Source organism: Cryptomeria japonica, chromosome 4 (assembly GCF_030272615.1).
Source record: "Cryptomeria japonica chromosome 4, Sugi_1.0, whole genome shotgun sequence".
Classification (NCBI taxonomy): Eukaryota; Viridiplantae; Streptophyta; class Pinopsida; order Cupressales; family Cupressaceae; genus Cryptomeria; species Cryptomeria japonica.
In genome coordinates, this window is record NC_081408.1 from 458,859,867 (window position 1) to 458,879,328 (window position 19,462).

The following is a 19,462-nucleotide window of genomic DNA, read 5'->3' on the forward strand; positions in this document are numbered from 1 at the left end:
CAGATTGAAAGAGATTATATATTTCGTACATGGATATATATATAAAGATGAATCATTAAATCTTGTGAAGACATTTACTCATTCAACTTATCAAATGCATGAAGTTTCAAAAATAAAAATATCAAATAGGAATGTTTGGATGACATTTTGGAATTGGACAATATTGAATATCTTTGGGAACTAAATTAAATCGGCATGACATCTTTACGTAGACGATCGAACAGAAAAAAAAGAAAAAAAAGAAAGAGTTAATCAGCTTGTGGAAAATTCTTTTTGATGTATCACATGAATAAGAAATACGAATGGAAGAAATATTTGCCTTTGGACACAGTTGGCATACAACAAAATCTTTTCATACGTTTTAAGGAATGATACCCATTATGATACTTATGACATAAATGACAAACATTTGTCAGTTGGGAAAGAATAAAAATAGGATCATCATTGGTTCTAATATGCTTAAAAGAAACAAATGAGCAAATGAAATTGATCAAGAATATATTGGAAGAGATAGTTGACAGACAAGAAAAAGCTATGATAATAGAAACAAGACTCTCAGATAATTGTTATTGAAGAAGAAATTCTTTTGAGGGAGAAGCCTCATAAGAGCTTTATTTTATAGAGAAAATCATCAAAGTTGGTACTAAGATATGTGAGACCCTTTGATGTGCTGGAAGTATGAATACAGTTACTTATGGATATAGGATCCAGGAATGGTGCTAGTGGAGCACATCCAAATTCTTGATCGGAGTAGCGTTAAGCTACATAGCAGATATTTCACTCAGTATTGGATCTAGTGGGACCAATATTATGATGATAGTGCTATTTGGAAGGATGATGCGACAATCGACTATCATATTCATCTTTTGTTTTCTTAGAGTAGTATTTGCTTGTTGCATGAAATACTTGAATACTCTGATTTTGATTTTACATGTTGTAAATTTGGATTGTATAGATGATACTATTATTGTTATATTTGATTGAGACCACAATGTATGGTTAATATTTGTGATGTTGAGAAAGTATGTGCTTATTGATAGAATAATAAGACATCAAGATGATGTCTCTTTTTAAGAGGGGAAGGATGTCACGAACCCTATTTTTTCATAATTATTTAATTAGGAAAATAATGTTTATTCTACAAAGGAAATTGAAATGAAATGAAAATAGAACTATTAATGAAATAAGATAGGAGATCGAATGTACTGAAATGATTTATATACAATTGAATGATCAGTAATAATTTTTATTGGGTTCGTCATTGCTGATGAATTATTGAGTGCAAGTGATGCAGGGACAGGTGAACGAAGTTGAAGGCGAGAACATGACTCAGGTAGAGTTGTTTTTAACTAATGACTTCGGTAGACTAGGGGAATCTCACACACCACAATAGGAAATTGTTTGTGCAAATGAGACTTTGTTAAAGCATTATTGTTTGAATTGTGACTTTGTCGATGCTTATTTTAAATTGAAATGATTTGAGTAAAAACCAGTTACTACGTTAAATTGCATATTTGAAAATGTTCAATAGTTGAAAATTAAGGTTAATTAATTAGCGAGTTAAATCTGATTTGGAATGCAAACTTTAAGTCGACATGATTTCAATGGTATATTTTGTTCGTTGAGAAATAAGTTTTATGGTCTCATCGATTAGGGAATTATATAAATTTCAAATGCATATAAATTCGATAATTATTTATAAATTAAATAATTTGGAAAAGAGTTAGTCATTTAACGATTTGACGTTCCTTATATAGAATGATTTATTGTCTTTTGTATAAGAAAATATAATTTTATTAATAATTGTTTTGTTTTCAATGATACAAATTTTATATGCATGGTAGTTAAATAACTACGATTCAATTGTACATACATATATATATATATATATAGAGAGAGAGAGAGAGAGAGAGAGAGAGAGAGAGAGAGAGAGAGAGAGGAGAGTATGAATTATGCGTGAATATTTGAATTATGGTTATGTGATTATTATCTTATTATATAAACATGACTATTCATAATAATGTATTTATGAATATACGTATACAAAATTAGGATTATATATTTTATATCTAAAATATTTTTAAGTACAGACTTTCTTTAATCATGAACAAACTATAATATATATATATATATATATATATATATATATATATATATATATGCAAAGGTGGCGGGTTTTGAACTAGACATAAGTCAATGATTGTGTCGTAGGTTAGTTAGGAAGTCGATTTAGGTGACCAACTAGGCACGTAGACCTCAACTAAATGCACACTTAGAGTTTCAATATCCATCGACGTGGATAATCAAAGCGTAGACTTGGCAACAAAGGCGGTAATCTTGCACATAACACTTAAGTGTTTGTAATTGGATTTAACGTTACCGACCTCCCCACCAAGCAAGCGATCAACCACGTAACAACAAACACTCCTCACTCTTAGCTAGTGACTATAGTCAATTGATAGTTTTCCACAATGATAACTTGGAAGTAGTCCATGATCTTTGGTATATAACCGTAGAGGGAAGAATTAGCAAGCACGTGGTGCCATAGAGTTAGAGATGCCAACGATAGGAAGCTGCAAACTCCTCGATGCATGGTCGACTCATCTACTCCAAACTACAGAAGATGTAATTAAAACTGCCATCTCTCCAAGACGTGTAGACTGGAGATAAAGATAAACTGATAGCACAGTGAAGACTTGAGATAGTTAAAATTGAAGACCTATCGTAATGTAGGAGAATACTTCAATTTAATAACCCTAACCGAGCCTTAAATTTGGGAGAGATCATAGGGGAATTTAGAATAAATAGAAGCATAGGATAGATAGATCGAGACACACGGAGAGAGGACGATAGGAAGGAAGAACGACAGGAAAAGATTAGAAAGAATAGAGAGAAAAGATTAGGAAAGGATTGGAAAATGGAATATAGAAGAAGATAGGAAGTTAGTGGGAAGCAAGATAGAGGAGAGCAAGAATGTAGAAGAGCAACAAAGAGATTAGAGAGAATAGAATAAAGGAGATTTTGATGTGTTTATGACCGAGTCGTAAAAAATCAATGATGATCATCTCTGATTTAGTGTCGAACTTAGAGGTTACGCTCATGAATGAGTGTTAATTACTTTATTATTATCAAAGGAATTCTTAGAATATAGAAAGGATAAGGAATAGGAATAGAGAGCTCGTGAGATAGAAGAGCGCCGAGGAGGAAAGCATTGGAATCCAGACATAATTTAGACAATTTGAAGTTATCAAGGATCGTAATAGCCATGGATCACGCTTCTTGAGGTAGGCTCAAATCTAGTATGTTTTGTTGAAGAGATTTAAGAGGTAAAGAATGATCTAGATTTAGATTTGTGAAACTCTTAGAAGAGTTAGATCACCCAATCCTCTAGAAACAGAGTAAGAGGATAGAGAGAGAGAAACTCTAAAATTGAACTGCAAAGAAGATGAAATATTAGGATTATGACTTATTAAATAGTGAAGTTTATTTTGATGTCATAAGAAAAGACTTACACTTTCAAATTAGATCCTTGCACGAAGAGAAAAGAGGGTTATGAGGTGTCTCATTAAAAAAAGGCCATATAGATAGGCACTTTATGAATTTTCATTATGTTAGATTGTTATTATGGTAATTAGTAAAATTAGTGAGTCGAGTATTTAAATCATGAAAAGTCACATATTAATATTAAACTAAATATGTTGTTCGAGAAAAGAGGTAAATGAACCAAGACACATAGAAAGATAGAGAGCTTACACGATATAAAACTTAGATTTCTAAACCATAAGAAATGGAATACATGTTAATAATTACACTATTTAAATATTTTGATAATTGAATAAAAGAATGTGTACTCATTTTATTCAATTTATATGTAAGATACATACATGTGTTACACCTTCCTTTTACTTTGTATTTATTCGAATAATGTTGATGAAATTATACTTGCTTTTCAAATTACGAAAGATTGTATTCATTTAGGTGAAAAAATGAAATAGTGTTTAATTTACGAAAGTAATAGGGAAGATGTTATTTCAATTAGTCCAAAGATTGTATTCTTAAAATGTATTCTTGTTTGAGGGAACCAAGCTATGGATAGGCTTGTGTATAGAAAGTTACCTTCCGAGATGGGTGCCGAGTATGGAATCTTAGAGAGAATAGTTGCTTTTTCCAACTATTTATTTTTGCTATAGATGGCATTATACTTGGTCGAGTAATGATTTGAATTATCCATAGAAATAGATGGAATTCTTTATTTTATGCTCTCTACCATATCCTTGATTGATAATAAATGCTTGTTTCTTAAAAGAATTAGAAAAATGAAAATGCTTGTATCATCTAAGCACGCACTGGATTCCCTCTTGTCTTTCTAATTGGTTAAAACAATTCATCCAGGGTTGGGTATTCTTGATTGACCAAGAATTCCGGGGAAGCATAAGCTTCAAGGTTGGGCGGAAAAAGCGCCTGAACCTTGTTCTCGTCTTCATTCGATGGACTAAAAGGAAGTGACTCAGAATGGAGATCGACGGATGTATCTCACCTTCTTTCTATTTGTATGTTACTTAAGGCGATATGAAAGCCTAAGTAGGGATTAAGGATATATATATTGAGAAATTTGTACCTTTCATTTTACATGAAAATTGTATTTAACTCTTTGATATCTATGGTTGTTTTATCAACTTATTGATATTTCTTTATATTATCTATGAAATAGACTTCTTAATTGACCTATGAGTTTATGTATGAATAAAGAGTAGATTATGTCTTATAGATTAATTTACGTCTTTACACAAATTTTTTTTTACATGTAACTTGTCAAAAGAAAAACTACAACTAAATATTACAAATGTGGAAAAATACAACTAAGTGTTGAAAAACGCTTAAGCTGTTGCATGTGAAGAAATGAATCCTTCAAACTTCTGGAAGATCATTTGTAGTTCATCAGGATTTGGTTAATGGGTGATCTTGGTAACAACCATGGTCTTCACAATTGTATCATGGCATCGAAGGAGCGTGAAGTTGTTCTTCTCCAAGATGGACTGAATTTCATGCAAAAAGATTTGGTGTTTCATGAATATTTGAGTTGAAGCAGCTGAGAATTGTTCGCTCCCCCATTCATTATGAATCCTCATTTGTAAATCTGCAAGAACTTCTTCTGGTATCAGCTCTCCATCCTGACTTATTATGTTACAAGAGGCCTTTTCACAATGAGAGACAATATCTTGGAAAACTTCACCCCGTAATCTCATTGCATCACCAATCTCCTCAATGAGGGATTTAAAAACAAGGGCCTTATTTTGAAGAAGCTCTTCAAATTCCAAGTACATGACTCTGGAAGAGATGATGGTATGCTCATGTAGAACACTCAACTATTGTTGGGGCATGGTACATCAGATTGTCAAACTATCTTCAACACTTTGCTGATTCTTTTTTAAAGTATCAAAAGTCTGATCCACTTTCTCTTCAGTGGTTTCCAACTTAGACATCATATGAAAAATGTATTTCATCACTTGTGCACATAGATCATGAAGCTGATCAACGCATGAATCCAATGCTTGTACCTTCTGAGCAGCGCTTTCAACTCCACGAATTGACTCTTGGGAACTAGAAGAACTTGTGGGATTACTCTCTTCAGCAACAAGTTTTGTAATTTTATGAACAACTGTCACAAGTTGTGGGTTTTCCTCTTCTAGCTTGTCTTTCTTTGCTAGAAGTTCATCACGCCGTTCTACCAATGAAGCTATAGAACACTGAGCATCATGTTTAATCGCCTCATGTGTTTTCTTACCCAATTCTATCCTTGTAACTTTGTAATCAGCAGCTGACATTTCTTCAAGTGGCTTATCTGCAATGGGTTCAACAATTTCAGCTACCTTCATCTTGTTGTTGTCAACAGTTACTCTAGAGATAGTCTTGGCCTTTTTAGCAAGCTTGGGTCTAGACTGTTTAAGTTGTTGATAATCAAAGGCATCAGGCGAGATTTCTAGCTTCTTTCTTTTTGGAGTAAAAGAACTAAGCCAAGGAGGTAAAGCCATCAACTCTCCTTCAGTAGCAGCTCTAGGCAAAGGAGAAGCAGTTTTTGTTTGAATAACCGTGGTCATCTTGGGAGGAGTATCTGTTTGGATGGCAACCACGGTTTTCTCAATAACCAATGGGCATGAAGATTGCTTCATAAATTCTTCAAAACCAGAAGTGGAGGTATCAATCTTTGACAAATGGATACAAGCAGGAGTATCTTTAGGAACTTCCACCACACTTTCTTGTTGATGATTAGGAGGCGACTCGTATGCTGAAATAGGAATGGCATTATGAGGAGACTCCTCCACCATTAAGTCAAGAGGAGAAAGGGGCGTTCTCAATGGAAACGTGACTTTTCCTTCCCACTAACTGTTGCCTCCTCAAGAGGAAGCAATACTACCCGACTAACTCACAATTTGATCCTGGTGCCAGAAGATGATGCACCTTCCTTGTTATCAACCTGAATCTCAGACTTACGTCCAAGAGGCCCAATAGAATCATCTTCCTTTCCAGCCTTGATTTTAATGAGTCTAACACCATTACTTTTCAGCCAAGCATTGGTGTTAGCCAAGATAGGTTGAAATCTCTCACGGATGGATGTGCACTCCTTGTGTGACCATTGGATTAAAGGAAGTTGAGCTTCCTCAACCCTTCGTGAAATGTATTCAAGATCAAGTACATGCCTATCATCAATCATCCCTTGTGGAATCCACTAAGTTCAAATCAACAACTTGCTCAACTGTGAGCCTGCAGTAATCCATCTTCAGAATTTCGACCTCTGTACGAAGATCTATCCAGATATCCTCAATACGATGCACGTGCACGAAGGATTTTTTTGATCTTCTCCTTTATACCCTAGTAATCAAAATCAGCTATGGACTTAAACCTTTTGAGCTTAATTTCCCGCATCTTGGTCTCCATGGCCCTGGCTTTAACGGATGTGACAAGAGAATACCGACCAATTTTCAATGCGTTTGTTGTAGAGATCCCCATTCCAACCTTATGTCTGAAAGACTGATGAGTGTGGACAGCCATGATCTGTCTTCCCAACTCCATAAGAATGATCTTATCAGTTGGGTATCTAGGGAGCATGTATGGCTGCCCACTATAGCATCTGAATCTCATATAAGTAAAGGTCGGGAATTGAAGTAACAGGCATCCATACTCATTCACTCTTTTCCATGCCTCATCAGATGCTCTTTTGTTCTTCAGATTCTTGTCAAACTGACACATAAAATAACCGAAGAATGCATCTTGAATCCTTCTGAAATGCAATCTACTGGGTCTCAAAGGCAGCTGATCATAATATTCCCATACCGGTATAAGTGAACGATCACCCTTGGTAGAAAGACCAGGGAAATGTCTGAATTATGCTGCCAAATACACCAAATACGAGTTCATGTAGAAAGTCATGGTAGAAGGGATTGCTGCAAGTTGTTCACACAAGGCATCACTAATGACTTCTCCCCATGAAATGTGATGAGATTGCCTTATGAACATGATAAACTGGTATATCCATGGCTCAAAAACATTAGAATGTTCAAGGCCCATTATCCTGTTGAGGAGAGTTATGATGTCCCCAATCTCCCACTTGAAGTCACAACGGTACAACTTAGCCCACCTTGAGAAGGCGGCTTGTGGCTCATGGATCCACTTGTTGATATGATGTTTGTAGTCCTTCTCCCTTTTCACATAGTACTCAGTTGCACTATCTTTGGAGATTTCCATGTAAACAGGTGCAGGAGGTATTCTGAAGACTTTCTCAATTGTGTCTGCGTCAAGGCGGATTATTGCTTCACCATCTATCATTTTTAATGGTTCTTGACTCCTTGTCAAAGTGATGGGCGCAAGCGAGAACAAATTCAGGTTCTAGGACAACCGCTAGGAAAGAAGATGCGTGATAGATATGACTGTCCAACAACCGCTGCATATTGTTATCTTGCAGATCCTCTACACTCTTGACAAATTCTGACATGTGCACATGCCCTATCTCTGTATCTCTTATGCGATCCAAAGGAGAAGAGACCTGAGAAGGTGAAACCTCATTTTGGTACTTGTCATATTTATACTTCATCTTTTTTGGAATTGGAGATGACGACAAATTTGACATTGAAGGACAACCTGGAATACTATGATAAAGACTTAAAAGTGTTAAGGCAACATCATAATCAGCTGCAACTAACATTTTTCCTTCTTCAAATGGGAAGAACTTCAACTCTTGCACTTCACGACTTTTGTGAGAGAAAAATGAGAAATAAATGGGAATGGGGGAATTTTGACTTTGACCAATTTCGGATCTTGGGAAATTTTTTGCAAGTATACAAGTTGGAAGGAGCATACATGCAATCAGATTTTTAAAACCCAAATGCAAGTACACTTGTAAATTTGCAAATGGAGAAATGGGTGGAAAATGAGGATTAGACTTGCGGAAAATGACGAAAATGGAAAGTACGGATATGGGTGACATGAATGGATAAAAATGCGAAGATTTAGGAATGTCATTTTCATGAAAATGGGAAGAACTTTCAACATGTAATCCGGTTCTTAAAACCCGATTTTGAAAGGATGGGTATTTCTCATTTTTGCAACTTGGAATTTTAACCAAAAATGGTTAAATTCTTTTAACCGTAAGGGAAGGACAAAGATTTTCATCCAACTTGTAATCGGGATTTAAAATCCCGAATACAAGTAAAGAGGAAAAATGGGGAAGATCAATGCAATTCAAAAATTAATTATGAAGGGGGGAAATCTCTCTCACAAAAATGATTTTTGGGGCAAGAACAACATATTTTCAAATTTACAACTAGAAAGGAAAATAAGAAAACAAGAAAATGAAAGAAGAAAAGAAAATAAATCATACCTTGTTTCAATCTGAAAATGCCTCTCCAAAAGATGATCAATCTTTGGAAGAAAGAAGAATATCTCTTAAATAGAGACAAACCACAATCCCAAACCCTAGCCACGTTTAGAAAAAAACGTTATTTGCAACAAGTCGTGGCACCAAATGCAAATAAAAAGGCCCAAGAAGGGGGTGAATCTACTTTAAACTTCAACGCCTTACCTCAGCAAGTAAAAACAACTTAGGAGGTTGGAGATTCATGGCGACTTAGGAGAGACAAACGTGGTTTTGGGAAAAACGTGTTTGCATATTTGACACCAAGAACCCAACAATCCAAAACCCTAGAATGACGTGATATGTGTGGGCAAATGCATGAGAATAGGGGAAGAATCCTAAACACCTTGCATCTCCAACAAATCTCCACAAAAATTGCTTTGAAATTTTCAATAAATCTGTTTTTCTTGTTGGTCGGGTTTTTGAAAAAGATGAACAAGTTCGATTTTGCATGTATTGGAGAAAATCAGGTTTTTTGGATGAAATAGCAAGTTTAAAATTGCACTTTTTCATCAATAAAGCAAAATTGGGTTTTCAAAATGAAATTACAAGTTTAAAATTCACCAAAATGCACTTTAAAGAGAAAATCGAGTTTTTTGGGCAATATAACAAGTTTTAAATGTCACTTTATTTCAATTCTAGGCAAAATCGGGTTTTCGAGAGAGATGTGCAAGTTACATTTAACTTGTAAAGGGAAAATAAAATCCCTACAACAAGTTTTAATAACTTGCACATATGTAATAGGGGTTTAAAAACCCTATTACATGCAAAAACCATTAAAGTAGGGGTTTTAGAAGAGAATTACAAGTTTACTTGTAACTTAACCAAAAAAATCTCTATTTTAACTGAAAAAGCCAAAAAGCATCAAGGGGGAAATAAAAAACAAATTACAAGTTTTTATTTTTCAATAAAGTGCACTTGTAATTAGTCAAAAATTTCCTTGCAAAGGCCAAAACAATGGAAATCATTAAAACTTGCAATTCAAGAGAAATTTCCCACCTGCAGTCAGGGAGAAAAAACCTGAAATTGAAAGAAAGACATAGCAAACGAATCCAAAATGCGACGAAATTTGAAACACAATTCGAGGATGGACTGAAGATTAAGTCAGTCCAAGGATTAGTCGAAATTCTGCCTCAAGAAGCATGCCATAGACTAAATTTTTCATTTTTTCACAAAAAATTCATGTAATGGTCCTTCATTTTTTAAAACAAAAATGAGGACAACAGATTGCAAAAAATTGGTTATAATGGTGCCTTCAAGTGTATGGCGTGCGGCGATAAAGAAGAAACCTTGGACCACCTCTTTTTGAATTGTGAAATGGTGCCTTTCTACTGGAGATTTCTAACTACTAAGTTGGAATGGTCCTTTCCCTTCCCTATCACTTTGAAACAACTTTTTCAAGGTGGGTCCTTGTATCATCCAAAGTCGGTTTTTTTTAGCATTTGCCAAATTTGTCCCTTCATGGTTATCTGGGAAATTTGGAAGGAACGAAATAGGAGAATCTTTCAAGAGAAAAAGAACTTCTCAAGACTGTGCGAAAGAATTGAGGTGGCCTTTTTTTGAATTGGTTAGCTTCTTAGCAAAGAAGACAATGTGATCCAATTCAATTGGTGGAAGGTTAAATTTCGACCTGTTAATAGGCCTACTGGGGTTAATCCAGGCTCCAAAAAGAGTATAAAATAGAATGGTTTGCTCTAGAGAAAGGGTGGATCAAGATGAATTTTGATGGGACATCCAAGTGAAACCCTAGCCCTTCGAGTGTGGAATATGTGGCCAAAGCTTGCATGGGAAGTATTATAGCTTTCCGGGCGTCAAGATTGGGAGAAGGAACAAATAATGCAATAGAAGTTCATGTGACATTATTGGCTATGGTGATAGCTAAAAAATTGAATGTCTCTCAGCTTCACCTCAAGGGAAACTCTTAGGTTATTATCAATGCTTTGATTAAAGGGGAATTGGTGGCTTGGTGGCTTAACAAATATATTCAAATCGTGAGGAATATGCTTTCAACGTTCACTGATTTTTGTACTTCTCATATATTGAGAGATGGCAATACAGTGGCTAACAAACTTTTCAAGGTGGCATTGTCTCTTGACGAGGACGGGTTACACGACATATGGGAGGACTATCGTGAGTTGAACCTAGGGAAGTGAGCTTTACTATACGACACCAAAGCCAAATTCAATAATTTTTGGGGAAGGGCATGTATGGTGGCACACAGGGTAGTAATAATGGGTTGGCATGGCAAGCAGCTATTTATGACATGGATGGCATGAGTCCAGTGTAGAGTTTTGTGTCATGTTGGGTGGTTTTAGCAATGCCTGATGGAGGCAACATTTACTCTCATCATGCCAAGGCAACAACTTGCCTTTTTGGGGACGGTATCTGAGAAACAGTTGAGAGGTTTGTTTAAATTTGAGGATCCCATCTTCCTACAGGTCATTGAAATATTGCTTGGGGAAGAATTCTTGTAAACAAAGCATCAGTATTGAATGAACATTGACATTGTGTCAATGGTCATGGCATGGGGACTTGAGTTGGGCATGAAGGAGGAGGTGTCATGGGTGATGGAGCGATGTGTCAATGTAGACTAGTTGTACAATATGCCCTCTATTTTGGCGAGGGCTTAGTTCAGTGCGGTTTTTCTACTTGACGGTGACGATGCAGATCAAGACACAGACTCCCGTTGTCTAGTCCAAATGTTTATTCGATGGACTAATTCTATATGTCGTGAACAACGTCACACAAAAGCCTTGATTGGATGGGATGAATTGATAGCACTCTTGTGCGAGGAGGTTAAGCAAGGTGGAGCAATGACAAAGAAAGAAAGGCGAGCCAAGGATAAATAGGCTTTTGACTTATTGGACTATTGGGCCAATGGCCCTTTGTCACCCGGTGTGAAGAAGTAGTTTGTTTTGCAATTGCAATTATATATTTGTAAATATTTATATGTATGGGATTGGTCTATTGTGGTAGTCCCTTTGTAGTTGATAGGGTTTTGTTGTGTTTGAGCAAATTTTCAATGATTGCATTGTAATGGTGGTGTTGCAATATTTTTAGCAGTATAGTGGAAGTATTTTGGCAAGGCTACATTTTGATGATAACAATTGGTGGTGGTTTTTGGGTTGTAAGGGTTTTTCCTTTCGATACTTGGAGTTCAGCAAAGAATGTATTTGATTGTTTTATTGTTAATGAAATATTACTATTATCAACCAAAAAGAAAAATTATCAAGTGCTTCCAACATATTTTCAACTATACTTTTCTATTGTGTAAGTTATATCATTATAACTATTATTAAAGTCAGATGAAGAGGAAAGAATAATATTGGATTCAAAGTTAATTCTCCAAACACACTGAAAGTAGTTAGGACTAGGATGATTACAAATACCTCGTTCAATGGAAGAATTATCTATTGAAATGTCGTATGGGAAAATAATGTGTTTTTGCAAAAACATCCACAATTGTTTAACATCCAATACAATGCTTGTGCGAATGAGGGGCCTGCTACACCCTTAACCTATTATGTGCATGAGCATATGTATAGTTGGCTTGTGGCTAAAACAAGTCATATATTCATTTATTTAATCTTAAATAGGTAGGCTAAGTGTCTTCTAAGTTGCATCCATGGCTTAAGTATGATATATATAGAAAGTAGTGATTAATTTATTAACATCAGATTGTAAAATCTAAGGATCTATCCCCTCTAAATGACTTATTATTCTTGAATAGTTGCAGTATGTTTTCAATTATATTCTTCTCTTGTACAAATTATTTCACTGCTAACTCAAATAGAAAACAATATATCAAACACAATGTCCTATGTTCTACATTCTACTTCTAAGTTCAACCTAGAGCACCTCTTTTTTTACATTTGTCCATGAATTACAGTGGTTTGATCCATTGCATAGAAAATGCCTAATAGATATCATTTTGCAACCACTGTTAGACCTACTGCTTTTCCAGTTCTGCGTATTCTAAATCTTGTACAGGTGATTCAAAACCGTAATCATGTTAGGAGAAGGCTTAACGTATCCAAACAATTAAATGATATTTTTGACAATCATCCTGTTCACTTTTTCCTATTTCATCAATACGTACAGAATAAGAGGAGCAATTAATGTAGCATTTGATGCCTCGCAGACATTCTGGATTTTCCTTGTTGACGCCTATCACAATGAAGCCAAAGGCAATATGAAAGAGATTTAGATTCTATAAAACTTGCGACTCATTGAGATGGAGAAGAACCAGGACTTTCATACAAAAGTTTTTAATTTAAACTCCAAGATATTATCCCCCAATACAAATTAACAAACACTATCATTGATTAATATTACAACGATTGTAATCAGCAAGATGTATTCACATTGAATAAAATTATATCTTATAAAATTCTCGAATCCTGCTCTCATACTAATTTCCTTGGAATTCAGTAGTCCCTATGGGAGATTTTACATCTTCCAAATAAAATTGTTAAAGAATTATAACTTTTTTATTCTTGAAGAGAATCAGTAAGTAAAAGAAAAGCGCATACAACCTATAAAAAATATAGAAGAGAGTTTTCACCTAGCAATGTATTACATTTCGTGGTTCACAAAGTGAGACGTAATCTTTCACAATATCCAACATGATATGCATCTAGGGGAGCTCCTTAAGCTGTTGAATGTATAGAAACTGGTCGTGTGTTCTTCCAAAGCCACTCACGAACATTTCCCTGAACGAGAGGTGAAACCTGAATAAAAGTATCACCGTTAAAATCCTGAATATAGATAGGATACATCGTAAAGAAAATAATAGATTTTTCAATTGATAGATTCTTCTGGTTAGGAAAAATCAAAAGCAAATTTAGTATTTTACGATGAAATTATATATATAAAGAAATTTGAGATTGCTTATAATGAAGCGATCTTGAATTATCTCATGGACAAGAAAATTACTCATACCCATGTTCTTATTCACTTGAGAATTTTGACCACAAGGATGAGTTCCTATTAGAAACTAAGATAGAAGACATCTGAGAGCATGTATTATGCCTATTGTGGAACTTGATTGGAATTTAAAAAATGAAGAAACGAACCACCATAGAGAACAAATGAAATACTAAAACAAGACAAAATTGCCTTCAAATAGTGAATTATATCATGGATCTTGATCATGCAGTGTAGTGGAGGATGGGATTTCTGTTGGGAATGTGAAGTCCAACAGTCACATGACCATTCGCATTCTCTGAACTCTTGGTTTCATATCTGAATGTGATTGTATAAATGACTGTATGCAGTCATGTATGATGATGTATTTGATAACGATTAATAGAAATTATCCCTGCTTGAGAGTGGACGTAGCCTTTATGGTAAACCACTATAAATCTTGTGTCTCATGTTCTTCGTTTGCGTTATTTTCTTTCTACTATTTTGTGTTGCTTATATCTTTTCTCTGCTCGGTTTAAATTAACAATTGGTATCAGAGCCGTGGTTGGATTGAGCAGAGATGGAAGACGATGAAATTGATTCCATCATGGAAGAATTTCTTGATAATTTAGAATTCGCGAAGAGTGGTGTTGTGCAAGTGAAAGCTGAAATGAAACACCACATACATTGGTGGGATGGCTGGAAAAATGAGGAGGATTTGGTTGAAGAAGAGGACGTTGAGGCGAGTGAAGAGGAGCTTGAAGAAGATGAAACATATGATGCCAAAAACTATCGAGAGGAGAAAATTGTGAGGCTGAAGGAGGAGAATTTGTTACTCACGCATCTATCGTATTTTATGGAGGATTCCTTGGCAAGAACTTTGGAGGTTGAGACTACGAGAAGTCTAAGAAAAAAAAATGATGGAAAGCTTAAATGGACCAAAGGTAAATATCGGTAGCCTTGATGATATATCGATTGACAAGCATCTTGAGCTTGAAAATCTTGTAACAACTATAGAAAATAATTATAACAGTTCAAAGGTCACATTATTTTCTCTTTAGGAAGATCTGCAAAACACTCTTGAGAGAATCTGAGCTTCAAGTCAAGTTGGAAATTGTAGAGAAACAATTGTTGGATAAGGAGAATGTCTCAAAAGAATTATCTACCAAATATATAGGGGTGGAGCAGAAATTAAAATCCCTCGAAAAAGTCCTCGTAGAGCATGCAGCACATGTATCTGAAAAAGGGGAGGAGTTAGGGATAGGCAAAGCCTGTCCTGTTGATCCACACAAGCTCAAGCAAAAACTTAACTTTGCACACGCAGTCAGTAGCAAGGTTGGCCATCAAACGTCGACGACATCATGGGGGTATGGAAGGGCATTTTCCAGAATTTGCGAAGAAACAGACCCTTCTAATGTAAATGAGAAATTTTATGAAAAGGATTGCTTTGCGAAGAGCGTCAATGATGGTGACAAAGAAAAAGATCTTGCTGGGAAAACAAGGGACTGCAGGTCGAAGGTTCCTGTTGCGGGATGGGCTGTGAATATAGAGGCATAGGCTCTGAGTGACAACATGGAGTTGTTTAGGAAAGTGTATGGAGCCTGTGGAGAAGTGCTTGAGGGATGCCAAAATGGACCAGGGAAGTGTCCATGAGGTTGTGCTGGTAAGGGGTTCGACTCTCATCATCAAAGTGCCACAAGTTTTCTTTAACAGGAAGGAAACAGACCTGCTCCAGCCAGTTCCCTTTGGTGAAGTATTTTCTTTGGACCGGTTCAATTCTCGCTGCCATGGTTTTGTTCAAATTGCCCACGGTTCAAATCTTGGGGAAGCCTTTGTTGTGCAAAAGGGGAACGAGTGGCAGTGGAGTGCCGGTAAGGATTTGGCTCAGCTTAATGAGTGTGTTCAAAAACCGGAGATTGACCAGCATGGTGTTATTAATTGGAGGGAAAACACCCCTTTTCAGTGGCATGATCACTGGCCTGTAAATGACTTTGCTACCATCTGTCTTGATTTGGTGGACACGGACCCTGCGATTAGGAATGTCTTCATTTTTGCTGACAAGGATGTTGGGGAATACGAAGTAGCTACCGCATGGGGAGAACAACTCAAGCAAGAGCAATCTACAGTGTTCGATGGACATGGAGGGAAAGATGCTGCCCAGTTTGTTTGTGACACATTACCTAACCTCATTGTCAAAGTTATTCACTATCCTTCAAAAGTTGACAAAGCTGTGAGAAGGGTTTTTTCGCATACAGCTACTGCTTTTGCTGAGGCATGCTCACTCAACACTTGTCTCTCATTGGGTACCACAGTGTTGGTGCAATGTTTTTTGGAAGGTATTTGCTAGTAGGGATGTTTTGCGAGAAGGGGAGCATAGGAGCAGGGGACCGTGATAGAGGAGTGTTTTTTGAACCTGCATAAAGTATTGTTTTTGTTTGTGATTTGGTGGGCGAGTTTGTCCCTAAGAAATTAGTAAAAGAAGATATTTTTGACTTCAGTCTGACTTGGAGAAGACTAATTCGCGCTATCTGTGAACAGAGTTTGGCGAAATTAAAATCTTCAATGGGCCTAGTTGTAATATGAGAATTGAAGTGAAAGTAGGGATGTCACCATGCATGGCTGTGCCAGTTGGACTTCACGAGGGAGATTGTTGGGAATGTGAAGCCCAATGGTCACATGATCGTTCGCATTCTCTAAACTTCTGGTTTCATATCTGAACGTGATTGTGTGCAGTCATGTATGATGATGTATCTGATAACAATTAATAGGAATTATCCCTGCTTAAGAGTGGGCGTAGCCTTTACGGTGAACCACTACAAATCTTGTGTCTCGTTTCCTTTGTTTGCGTTATTTTCTTTCTACTATTTTGTGTTGGTTATATCTTTTCTCTGCTCAGTTTAAATTAACAATTTCATGAGACATTTCATTCTGTAGAGCAATTTCCAAGGAAAGTAACAAGTTGCCGATGTCATTTTTGTTTTGTAGAGCCTTAAACAAATTAGAGATTTCATTTGCAACCACTGGAAAATACTTGTAATGGGTTGATATATAGAAAGAGGGAAACTCAATATAACAGTTGCTCGTGGATCCATAATTTCCTCAATTTACAGGTAGAAACTGTCAAACTACTAAAGCTAACTACTGTTCAACTTGAATTATTCAAATGACAATCAAGAGGATAGAATGTTGTGCAGCAGAAATAAAAAATGGGAAACAAGAAGACATTCAACACAAAACACAAGATGTTTGGCCTGGAAAACCCTAGGATGGGGAAAAATCAGTGTTGCCAAGAGACTGGTACTGGTAGCAATAACCCTCACCCAGAAAAGAAAGAGATGGGTACTCACCCAGAAAAGAAAGAGATGGGAACGTGGAGATGAAAAAAAATATGTTACTCGGGGAACGTTCCCAGGCCTAACTCCCCCATCCCCATCCCCATCCCGGGGATGTTTCGGGGACAGCCAAGGGACGTCCCCCCGCCGTCCCCAAAAATTGCAAAAATTCAAGGAAACATCCCAGAAACTTGGGGATGGCAGTGATTCTCAAAGGGGATGTCCCACCAGCCCCAATATGGTTGGGGACGTCTGTGACGTCCCCTAACCATCCCAGGGACGGCCAGCCATCCCCCTTTTCCCAACACATTAAAAAAAAGACTCAAATGCTCTAAAAAAACATTTTTTAATTCTATTATAGGTCTGTAAAATTGGATTTTCACTAATATGATGGCTAAACATGTTTGAATCACTTCCAAAAGCACTTAGAAATAATGAGCAGCAACTTGGTAATAAATTTCACAAACACTTAGAACTCGGTAGTACGTAATACAGTGGTTGCAGGTCTGCAATATTGGACTTTTCACTAATATGAAAGGTAAATAGGTTTGAATCATAGCCAAAAGCACTCAGAAATATGAATAACAGCTTGGTAATGAATTTCACACACCCAAAACTTGGTAGTGCATAAAGAAGCGATTGTGGGTCATAATGGTAATGGAACTATCAAAATAACCTCCAACCAGAAAGAAACAATGAACTACATGCAAACAAGTGCTGGCATATTGACAATGAATTCTCAATTATAAATGCGTATTGAGTATTGACAATGAATTCTGAATTATGAATGGATATTGAGAATTTGAGAGTATTTACAATGAATTCTGAATTATGAATGCATATTGAGTAGTGACAATGAATTCTGAACACAAATGTGGTATGTTAAGGTTCTAAAATGTACATATACATGCTTTATCCATGTTTTCATATGAATATAATGTCTATATAAATGCTTTATCTATTTTCCATATGAACATTTAAAATTTCCCTATATATTTTAAATAGCCGTCCCCTTTGCTGTCCTCAAAATTGGTTAAAAAAATTGTCGTCCCAGAAACTCGCCCTGCCATCCTCTGCCATCCTCATCCCAAAAACTCAGGGTAATAGGAAAAAAGCTATATAATTTGTTAAAATTTTAAATTTTAAATTTTTAAAAGATTAAAATTTAAAAATAAATATTAAAAATTTAAAAATAAAAAATTAAGTATTGAAAATTTAATAATAAAAAAATTAAATTTTTATTTAAAAAGTTAAAAAGTTAAAAATTAAAATAATAAAATTTAAAATATGTAAAATTAAAAAGTAGAAACCTTTGAAATATCAAAACTTTCAAAACTATAGATGAAAAACTAAGTACCCGTTATTCACACAAGATAACTCAACCTAGGTTTTTTGTGAGAAAAATTGCCTATGACTTGTGGATAACTTGACAATTAGTTGGCAAAAGCTTACAATTCTATTGGAAAAAAATGGCCATACTTCCATATTATCATCTAACCTGAAAAAGTTCAAAATTTTTCATCATGTTTGACTTTGACCATTTCTTTTCTTTTTTTTCTTACAATGACGAGGGAAGAGTTTGCAGGCATTTGAGTGCTAATTCAGTTGTGGCTATCCAGCCATATATTTAGCTAGTTATATAAGGAAGAAAAGGGCATTGGGAGATGTGGCCCTTATATAACTTGCTAAATATATGACTGCATAGTTCTTGTAAGATAGTCATGAGCATAATTACAAGCCTTGTCTTAACTTGTCAAAAGTCATGAGCATAATTACAAGCCTTGTCTTAACTTGTCAAAAGTCGACAAGTCTGAGGGTGGTTGGCACTAAACAAGTTTCAAGGACTCACGACCCAAGTACTTGAAGCATCCTACCATTGATCTTGAGCAAGATTGAACATGTAATTTTGTAATTTGATTTGTTTTAAATTCTAGATTATTAAATTTCTATGGTGTTCTACATTTGTTAAAATATTTGTTTTCTTAATAATTTAAAAAAAGGTTAAAAACTAAAATGTCTTATTATTTTTTATTGTTTCTATTTTTAAAATTTTAATCTAATTAGAAACTGCAAATATTAATTTATTTTTCATTTGTATCTTACTAAAACATATTTTATATTTATAAACTATTTCAATCACAATGTCAATCCCAAATAGAAAGGGGATCCTTGATGAAAAAATGTCATCAATAGGACAAAGAAATGAAATATAATTTGTACCCATTGAAAAACGAAAAATTCAAAAGAGAGGTAATTTTATCACATTTCACAAATACCATGTTAAGAATCTTAAGATGCCAACCATGTCCAATAATAC

General features: G+C 35.5%; 2 protein-coding genes across 3 annotated transcripts in view; both read right to left on the bottom strand.

Moving 5' to 3' along the window:
- Positions 1-6,326, bottom strand: part of LOC131077399 (uncharacterized) — a 58,402-nt gene extending 52,076 nt beyond the window's left edge. Inside the window, exons 1-2 of the mRNA XM_058014895.2 lie at positions 6,221-6,326; positions 5,559-5,737 (exon numbers count right to left, since the gene is read on the bottom strand). Coding sequence (XP_057870878.2) covers positions 5,559-5,737; positions 6,221-6,326 — 285 coding nt within the window. The remainder of the gene's footprint in view (positions 1-5,558; positions 5,738-6,220) is intronic.
- Positions 6,327-12,586: 6,260 nt separating this feature from the next.
- LOC131077364 (aminopeptidase P2) overlaps positions 12,587-19,462 on the bottom strand; it is a 345,185-nt gene continuing 338,309 nt past the window's right edge. Inside the window, exons 13-14 of one of the 2 annotated variants that reach the window (XR_009113578.2) lie at positions 13,473-13,638; positions 12,587-13,075 (exon numbers count right to left, since the gene is read on the bottom strand). Coding sequence is in view for 1 of the 2 variants with exons in the window: in XM_058014849.2 (XP_057870832.2) it covers positions 13,558-13,638 (81 nt within the window). In the remaining variant the exon portion in view is untranslated. Of the gene's footprint in view, positions 13,076-13,213; positions 13,639-19,462 lie in introns of those variants that run through there. The other variant, XM_058014849.2, reaches the window with a different exon arrangement.